Below are 9,914 nucleotides of genomic sequence, written 5' to 3'. Positions count from 1 at the left end.
TAATGACAGAGTGCCAGAGAAAAGAGGGCTGAGGGGAGGAAGGTTGAGTTGGGAGGATAAACCAAAAGAATCCTTCTAGATTAAAGCAGGCTGGAAGCTGGACGATTTTTCAATATTATTCTCTTATTTAACAGACATAGAAATGAGGGATTGGTGGGAGGTAAAATGTCCCTTAAATGTCACATGAGGGCTTTTCCAAGGTAGTAAGTATAAAGGAAGCTGAGGTCAGGGAGAGTAGCTGGAAGCCAGGGAGATTAAAAAAACAAAAAAATCTAGAAGTCAGGGCTGGAGTGGAAATGAGAGGCAGAGTGGGAGGTCCAGAGCTGTGGGAGACGCAGCTTGTCACTGATGTGCAGTGCAAATGAGGAAGAGATTTGTCAGTTGGAAGAGAAAGTGACTATAGAGTACTGAGAAAATCATTTGCTGAAATCAGAGATCAAACACCAGCTCTGAGAGTCAGAACGTCTATCTCCTAGTGAAATGCTGCTTCTGCCACTTCTATTGTCAGCAGTTCTCTTTCCAGGTGGTGACAATGAGCATGGTAAGAATAACTCTGGCAGCTCCCAGCACAGGTGCAGGGCATCTGGATAAAAGCATGCTGCTCTTACCACTAACAGTCTGGGCCCTCCTGTCTGCAGCACTCTTCTCCTATTCAGGAACTTGGGGATGGAGCCTGAGGCCCTAGGACAGGCAAATGTCACAGGCTCTATGTTGATCTTCAGACTCTGGATTCTTTTTCTCTGGATATTTTCAATTTTCATGTTTCATTCATTCCTGCTGCTTCTTTTCTCCTCACTTTTCTTATCCTTCCACTATCCACAGCCTTCCAGGGGCCAGCTTCTTTCCGTGTCATCCAGATCTCATCCTTCGCCAACAGCACCTGGGCACAAATTCGAGGCTCAGGCTGGTTGGATGATTTGCAGATCCATGGCTGGGACAGTGACTCGGGCACTGCCATCTTCCTGAAGCCCTGGTCCAAGGGAAACTTCAGTGATGAGGAGGTGACTGAGCTGGAGGAGCTATTTCGAGTCTATCTCATCGGATTTGTTCGGGAAGTGCAGGACCGCGCCAGTGAATTCCAGATGGAATGTGAGTGTGGTCCTCTGATGTGGGGAGATGCTCAATGATATTTTTCTCCCTCTTAGTTTAAGCTACTGCTCCCTCAGAACTTTCTCCCTTCCTTCCCACTTTACCCAACTGCATGCACACACTTTTCTAGAGTAGTCTTCTACTCAGTCCATACCTCCACAAAGTATTCCAGATTCTTCCTGCTTCCTGCACTCTTGTCTGATAGATGAAGTTTCACCTTTGTAACCATTTCCTGGTTTGTTTGTGTATAACTTACTTCTCTCAAACTCCAAGCAAGAAGCCTTCCCTTCTCCTACCCTGTGCCTGGGTGGACTAAAGTGTGACTACCTATTCCTTCAATCCATCTCCTTAAGCATTTTATTCTTCTCAATGTAATCCTGCTGTTCACCCTGGAATGCTGTACTCTTGACCCCATCCCCCTGCTCCTCATACTTTGCTTCCCTCTTACTCATCATGTGTCATTACAATAGCCCTTCTCCACCATTTAGGACACGCATACCTCTCCCTAGTGCTCTTCTTTCTGAAACACCTCTGAATACTATAATTGGATTTTGGCTCACCATCTCCCATCTCAGACTTTTCTCTCCACCAAAATCCAAAATCTTAGGTCCTTTCCCCAGCCCTTTCTTTCTTGTTTGCTTTTAAGTAACTTTTTGTCTGTTTTCCTTCTATCCAGACCCCTTTGAATTCCAGGGCATGGCAGGGTGTGAGCTGAATTCTGGGGAGGCCACAGTAAGCTTCTTGAAGACAGCTTTAGGAGGATTGGATTTCCTGAGCATCAAGAATGACACATGTGTGCCTGCCTCAGAGGGAGGCAGTAGGGCGCAGAGGTTCTGTGCACTCATCTCTCAGTACCAAGGGATCCTTGATATCATAAAGAAGCTCCTTTTAGAAACCTGCCCTCGATATCTCTTGGGTGTCCTCGATGCAGGGAAAGCAGAACTGCAGAGGCATGGTATGTCTTATTCTCTCCCCAGGACTTCTCTATTTCACTTACCACTACCTTTTTTAAATTCAAGAGTAGGAGAGGGGCTTAATCAATAAAATATTTGGTTCCCAAAGGAGTGTAAAGGGTCACTGTCCTAGCTTGTGGATTTCTGAGTCTCTGTGCTGTAGATCAGAATCATAATCTGACACTCTCTCCACTTCTTCCTGCCCCAGTGAAGCCTGAGGCCTGGCTGTCTAGTGGCCCTGCTCCTGGGCCTGGCCGTCTGCTGCTGGTGTGCCACGTCTCAGGATTCTACCCAAAGCCTGTGTGGGTGATGTGGATGCGAGGTGAGAAGGAACAGCCAGGCACTCAGCAAGGTGACATCCAGCCCAATGATGATGGGACATGGTATCTCAGAGTAACCCTGGATGTGGCAACAGAGGAGGCTGCTGGCCTGACCTGCAGAGTGAGGCACAGCAGTTTGGGAGGCCAAGACATCATCCTCTACTGGGGTGAGAAAGAACTGGGGCCCAGCTGGAAATGGGAGGAGATGGTTCTTAAGCATAAAGGGAGGGACTGGGGAAGAGGTGGGACTTGACACATGAGAAAGAGAGAGAGGGAGAAAGAGAAAGAGAGAGAGAGATTTCCAGGAGTCCAGTCCAAACGTGAATAAAAATAAATGATCTAAGGTATAGAAGAGGTAAAATGAAGGGCCTATGGATATGGATATATGGTGTCTGGGAATGTGGGAGAGGGAGTCAGAGATACCCACACATTGGGAGCAGGTGAATGTTAGTGGTGACACTCATGTGGGCAAAGGAAGGCCAGGAGAATTAGAGAATTTTGAAGAATTAGAGGATTTTGAAGTGACTTCCTTGTGTCCTCTCCCAATTTCCAGGACTTTCCATCTCTATTGGCTTGATAGTTTTGGCAATAATAGTGCCCTCCTCGATCCTTTTGATATGTCTTGCATTATGGTTTTGGAGGCGCCGGTGAGTTTTTCTTTTTAAACTTTCTTTTCTGTCCACCCTCTCACTCTTTTCTACTATTTTATGTATTTACGTCACTTTAGCCTCAACCTTTCCAACAGACCCTTTCCTCTTTCTTCCCATTCTCATCTTCTTTACGTAAATCTGTTTTTTTAAATTGTGGTAAAATACACATGGCAAAAAACTTACCACCTTAGCCATTTTTACAGGTTCAGTTTAGTAATATTAAGTACACTCACATTTTTGTGCAACCAATCTCTAGAACTCTTTTCATCTTGAAAAACTAAGATTCTATGTGCATTAAACATCTCCCCATCCCCTGCTTACCCAGCCCTGGCAACCGCCATTCTATTTTCTGTCTATGTAAGTTTTACTACTCTAGGTAACCCATATAAGTGTAATCATCCATATTTGTCTTTTTGTGGCTGGCTTATTTCACTTAGCGTAATGTCCTCATGGTTGATCCATGTTGTAGCATGTGTCAGAATATCTTTCCTTTTTAAGGCTGAGTAATATGGCATTGTATATATGCATATATGTGTGTGTGTGTGTGTGTGTGTGTGTGTAAATATACATGTCACATTTTATTTATTCATTCATCTGTCAATAGACACTTGGGTTGGGTCCCCCTTTTTGCTATTGTGAATAATGCTGTTGTGAACATTGGTGTACAGATATCTTTCATGTAGAGCTATTTTTTCCTTGTGTTCCTAACAGGTCATATCAGAATATCTCATGATCTCTCATGATGTCTCCTTTTCCATTTGGAATAAGGACCCAGAAGCCCAGAAGTTCAAGTTGTCAGGCCGGGAATCAATCTCATCATATTTCATAAAATAATCATCATATTTGATCGAATCAGAGTTCCCATAGGTTGTATGATAAGTTATAATTTATATACTAGCAGAAAAATAATTAAAAACTCCAATTTTATTATTAGACAGTATCAATAGTAGGATCCGCCTAGATTTTATACATGTGAGATGCGAGAAAGAATGTGTCTGGGAATAAATTAAATATGGTATACAACTTAATGGTGACGTTCCTTTGGCTTCCTAGTTTAAAGCTCTTTTTCTTGCTTCTGTTGAAATATCATTTGTCAAAGTAAGCTAACAACAATTATGCTGGGATAATTGTATTTGCAGAGATGCTGAGTATTTTTAACATAATTTCTCTGTCTCTGCCTGAATGACAATTAACCCTCAAGGCCCAGCTGTGATGCTTCTTCCTCCCGGAAGGCTTCCCTAATGCTGCAATGGGAGTAACCTTCCCTTGTCTGGTGTCACACAGAGATCCACTTTACTTGGTACCCACAGCATTATACTTGTTTTTGTTTTTCTTCTGCTTCTGCTTTAAGTTCCTTGAGAGAAGGGCTTGCTCTATGTGGATCCCTGGCAAAATCTCTTAGTTGCATATGTATTTGCTGAATAAAAGTGACCTAACTTGCTATAACTGTCACATTGTGGTCTTTTTTTCAAAGTCATCTCCTGCCTTCTTTTTTCCTTTTTAGCTAATATTCTAAGTTTCTCTCTTAGTAAAATATTTCACACATAGGAAAAAAATATCATACTCTCCTTGTTTCTGCCCTGATCTCCTCTGGAGAAAACCACTTGTGTCCATGCTGCACCTGTAGCCTACCTACAAAAATTCACCAGAATAGGATCCTGCTCCTCTTTTTTCCGGTAAGAATGAGGGAAAGGCAGGATGGGTGAAGGGTAATAGTGAAGGTAGGTTATTAAATAATTGAGCAAAAGACTCAAGAGAGCTTTTTTTTTTTTTAATACCTGTGCTGTATCAGTTTAGTTATATCTTTGATTTACATTTACCTTTATTCATTCTTTTGTTTATTCCATAGTTTTTTAGAAACCCCCCTTTTAAAATCCAAATTCATTTTGATTGAAACAGCAGGAGAGGGGAGGAGAATTTGAGTATATTTTTTATAGGACTTGGTAAGAGAGGTCAGAGCAAGCAGAAATTTTGAGAAGCCAGGGATATTTGAAGCAGTTCTCCCACTTGGAAACATTAGGACAATACAGATTTTAGGATTTGGGAAGGGTAGCCCTATTGGTCTAGTGGTTAGCATTCAGTGCTGTCACTCTCATGGCCCAGGTTTGTTTCTGGGTCAGGGAATCACACCACCCATCTGTTGGTTGTCATTTTGTGGCAGCTGCATGTTGCTGTGATCCTGTCAGCTATGCCACCAGTATTTCAAGTACCAGCAGAGTCACCCATGGTGGGCAGATTTCAATGAAACTTCCAGACTAAGACAGACTAGGAAGAAGGACCTGGCCATCCACTTCGCAAAAAAATTGACCATGAAAACCCTATGACTCAACATAAGAAAGGCCATATACGATAAATCCACAGCTAACATCATACTCAACAGTGAAAAACTCCAAAGATATTCCTCTAAGAGCAGGAACAAGACAAGGATGAATGCTCCTCCCACTCTTATTCAACATAGGAAGTCCTAGCCAGAGCAATTAGGCAAGAAAAAGACCTAAAAGGGATCCAAACTGTAAAGGAAGAAGTAAAACTGTCACTATTTGCAGATGACATGATTTTATATATAAAAAACCCCTAAAGAATCCACCAAAACACTATTAGAAATAAAGAAATACACTAAAGTTGCAGGGTACAAAATCAACATAGAAAAATCAATTGCATTTCTATATACTAACAGCAAACTAGCAGAAAGAGAAATCAAGGATACAATCTCATTTACAATCACAAGAAGAAGAATAAAATACCTAGGAATAAATTTAACCAAGGAGGTGAAAGACGTTGAAAATTATAAAACATTTTTGAAGCAAATAGAAGACACAACAAAATGGAAAGATATTCCATGGTCATGGATTGGAAAAATTAACACTTAAAATGTTGATACTTCCTAAAGCAATGTAAAGATTCAATGAAATCCCTATCAAAATCCCAATGATATTTTTCACAGAGATAGAGGAAAGAATTCTAAAATGTATATGGAACAAAAAAGACCCTGAATAGCCACTGGAATACCGAGAAAAAAAGGACAAACCTGGAGATAGCAAACTCCTTGATTTCAAAGTACACTACAAAGCTATAGCAATCAAAACTGCATAGTACTAGCAGAAAAAAAGACACACAGATCAATGGAACAGAATTGAGAGCCCAGAAATAAACCCACACATCGATGGACAGCTAATTTTTGACAAAGGAGCCAAGAACAAACAATGGAGAAAGAAAAGTCTCGTCATTAAATGGTGTTGGGAAAACTGGACAGGCATATGCAAAAGAATGAAAGTAGACCACTGCCTTCCACCATACACAAAAATTAACTTGAAATATTAGAGACTTGAATGTAAGACCTGAAACCATAAAACTCCTGGAAAAAAACGTAAACAGTATGCTCTTTGACACCAGTCTCAGCAGTATCTTTTTGAATATCATGTCAACTCAGGTGAGGGAAACAAAAAAAATAAACAAGTGGGATTACAACAAACTAAAAATCTTCTGCATAACAAAAAAAACCATAAAAGGAAAAGACAACCTACTAATTGGGCAAAGATATTTACAAATCATGTAGCTGACAAGGGGGTAATTTCCAAAATATATAAAGAACTCATGCAACTCAACAAGAAAACAAACAACCCAATTAAAAAACAGGCGGGGGGGGGGGGGGCGCCCGGGGGGGGCGCAGTTAAGTTTGCACGTTCCAATTCTCAGGGGCCCCAGGGTTCAACAGTTCAGATCCTGGGTGTGGACATGGCACTGCTTGGCAAAAGCCACGCTGTGGTAGGCGTCCCATGCTGTGGTAGGCGTCCCACATATAAAGTAGAGGAAGATGGGCACAGATGTTAGCTCAGGGCCAGTCTTCCTCAGCAAAAAGAGGAGGATTGGCAGCAGTTGGCTCAGGGCTAATCTTCCTAAAAAAAGATAGGCAGAGGATATGAATAGATATTTTTCCAAAGAAGATATACAGATGGCCAACAAGTACATGAAAAGTTGTTCAGCATCATTAATTATTAGCAAAGTGCAAATCAAACTGCAATGACTTATTGCCTCATGCCTGTCAGAATGGATATTATTAAAAAGACAAAAAATAACAAGTGTTAGAGAGGATGTGGAGAAAAGGGAACCCTCATATATTGTTGGTGGAAATGTAAACTTCTGTAGCCACTATGGAAAACAGTATGGAGATTGCTCAAAAAATTAAGAAGAGAAATACCATATGATCCAGCTATTCCACTTTTGGGTATTTAGTCAAAGAACACAAGAACACTAATTTAAAAAGATGTATGCACCCCTATGTTCATTGCAGCATTATCCACAATAGCCAAGGCTTGGAAACAACATACATGCCCATCAATGGATGAAAGGATAAAGAAGAAGTGGTATATATGTATGTATGTATATATACATATATATGTATGGATTAAATCAGGTATGTATGTATATATATGTACATATATATGTATGTATATATATATACACACATACACACACAAATATATATATATTTACATACACAATGGAATACTACTCAGCCATAAAAAGGATGAAATCTCACCATTTGCAATAACATGGATGGACCTTGAGGGCATTATTGTAAAGGGAAATGCCAGACAGAGAAAGTCATATACCATATGATTTAACTCATACGTGAAAAATAAAACAACAAACAAACACAAAGATACAGAGAATAGACTGGTGGTTACCAGAGGAAGAGGAGGTGGGGGGAGAGTGAAAGGGGTAAAGGGGCATATTTGAACAGTGACAGATGGCAACTACACTTTTGGTGATGAACACGATGTTGGCTATACAGAAGTTGAAGTATAGCGATGCACATCTAAAATTTATGCAGTGTTATAAACCAATGTTACCTCAAAAAAAAAAACCCACCCATATGAGTAGCAGCAAAGCGGTGTCTGATACAATGCAGGTGGATGAGAGGATGGCTCTAAAAGACCAGACAGGGTTCTGCTTTGCTGTACACAGGGTTACTAGGATTTGAGATAGACTCAATGGCACTAACACAGGGAATGGCTGAAAATATAGGCTTCTCTCCTCTCTGTTAGCATAGCTGGTTACTTCTCCAGAATTCATCAAACTCCACATCGTCTTACAGAGAAGGCATGCTGTTGTGTGCTTGACTGTACCCTCAGCTACAGTCCAGGACTCTGATTAGTCTCTTTCTTGGAATGTAGACTATGAACCAGTAGCAGCAATAATACCTGTGAGCTTGTTAGAAAAAGAAATTTTCATGCCCCACTCTAGACCTATTGAGTCAGAAATTCTAGGAATGTGAACCAGAAATCTGTGTTTTAAGCCTTTTTACCAGATCTTGGAAATTTGCTCTCTCTCTCGTTTGTCCTTTCTCTCTCTCATTGAGAAAAGTTTTATCAGTTTATAAACTTCTCAAAAACCTTTGTGTTTGTTTTTTCTTTCTTTGGTCATATCATTTTCTTTATTATTTCCTTCCTTCTACTTTATTTGCCTTTGATTTGTTGTTGTAAAAGGATTCTGATCACCCAATTCCAATGTGCAGAGGAGGGAGTTTCCCCACACATCCAACAAGGAATTCTCTGGACACCAACCGTCTGTCTTATAATTCAACTCAATTCTGGCACCACCTGCCTGGAGAAAGCATCGGATTCCACAGGTTAAGGATTCAGTCCTACAAGACTACTCCCCCTAGCTCCCTTCAGATACCAATGGCAAGTTCAGGTAGTTAGCTGTGTTCTGACCAACTGGCCATTTATCAGAGGTTCCCCTAGCCTCCTCCTTGGATTCAATTAGTTGGGAGAGTGGCTCACAAAACTCAGATAAACATTCTACTTACTAGATCATCAGTTTAGTACAAAAGGATATAACTCAGGAAAAGCCAGATGGAAGAGATGCATAGGGTGAGGTACAGTGAAAGGGCTCAGAGCTTCCATGCCCTCTCCAAGCTAACACTCCCCTGAATTTTGGTGAGTTCACCTGGAAGCTCTCGGAACCCCATCCTTTTGTGTTTTTATTGAGGCTTCATTACGCAGGTATGATTGATTAAATCATTGGCAATTGGAGGTGGATTCAACCTCCAGTCCCTCTCCTCTCCTGGGAGGTCAGGGTGGGCAGGACTGAAAGTATTAACCCTCTAATCAGGTGCTTTGGTTCCCCTGACAATCAGCCTCCATCCTTAGGTTATCTAGAGGCTTTCCAAAAGTCACCTCATTAACATAACAAAACACACATTGATTGCTCTAAACACTTAGAAAATTTCAAGTGTTTTAGGAGACTTGTGCCAGAAATGAGGACAAAGACCAAATATATATTTCTTATTATAAATCATAATATCACATTATATTTCTAATTTCTTGCTGTAGATACTTAAACAATTTATATTTAGCCATTATTTTCTCACGTGTGTTTTTAGTGCTAAAAATTTCCTTTAAGCCTGGCTTTAACTGCGTATCAGAAAGTTTGATATGCTGCATTGCCTTTGTCAGTTCAAAATATTTTCTAATGATCATTATGACACATTAATTATTTAGAATTTGCATTTCTGAATCTTAAGACATGGAAAAATTTCTGGTTATATTTTCATCATTGACTTTTAGCTCAATTCTACTTGTAGAAAAGCATTCTGTATGGTTTTAAACTTTTGAAATTTGTTTACATTGGTTAATGAAAAAACATTTTTCTTTAGATTTATTGAGGTATAATTGATTTTGCACACATTTAATGTTTTCCTCTTGATGAGCTTGGACATATGCCTACATCCCTGATACCACTGCCACAACCCAAGTACTCAACATAGCCATACATCATCTCCCAAAGTTTTGTTGTGTTCCTGTGTATCTGTTTGTTTGGTAAGAACACAGCATGACATCTCTCCTCTCAGCATATTTTAAAGTGCACAATACCATATTGTTAACTATAGGTGCTAG

General features: G+C 40.3%; 1 protein-coding gene across 1 annotated transcript; it reads left to right on the top strand.

Moving 5' to 3' along the window:
* The first annotated feature begins 395 nt into the window (after nucleotides 1-395).
* Nucleotides 396-4,438, top strand: LOC124250676 (T-cell surface glycoprotein CD1b-like). The gene is made up of 6 exons (XM_046682783.1): nucleotides 396-541; nucleotides 823-1,089; nucleotides 1,766-2,044; nucleotides 2,251-2,529; nucleotides 2,916-3,009; nucleotides 3,724-4,438. The coding sequence occupies exons 1-6, from the start codon at nucleotides 481-483 to the stop codon at nucleotides 3,743-3,745; spliced, it is 1,002 nt and encodes a 333-aa protein (XP_046538739.1). The 5' UTR covers nucleotides 396-480; the 3' UTR covers nucleotides 3,746-4,438.
* Nucleotides 4,439-9,914: the final 5,476 nt, after the last annotated feature.

The sequence above is a fragment of the Equus quagga genome, chromosome 13 (assembly GCF_021613505.1).
Source record: "Equus quagga isolate Etosha38 chromosome 13, UCLA_HA_Equagga_1.0, whole genome shotgun sequence".
Taxonomy (NCBI): Eukaryota; Metazoa; Chordata; class Mammalia; order Perissodactyla; family Equidae; genus Equus; species Equus quagga.
Note: the sequence above shows the minus strand (reverse complement) of the source record. Positions and strands in the feature narration are given on the sequence as shown.

Coding starts and splice junctions, on each gene's coding strand:
- LOC124250676 (XM_046682783.1), top strand. CDS start 481: ATGCTGCTTCTGCCACTTCTATTGTCAGCAGTTCTCTTTCCAGGTGGT. Junction 2,045..2,250: donor AGCAGAACTGCAGAGGCATG/GTATGTCTTATT, acceptor TTCCTGCCCCAG/TGAAGCCTGAGGCCTGGCTG. Junction 2,530..2,915: donor AGACATCATCCTCTACTGGG/GTGAGAAAGAAC, acceptor CCCAATTTCCAG/GACTTTCCATCTCTATTGGC.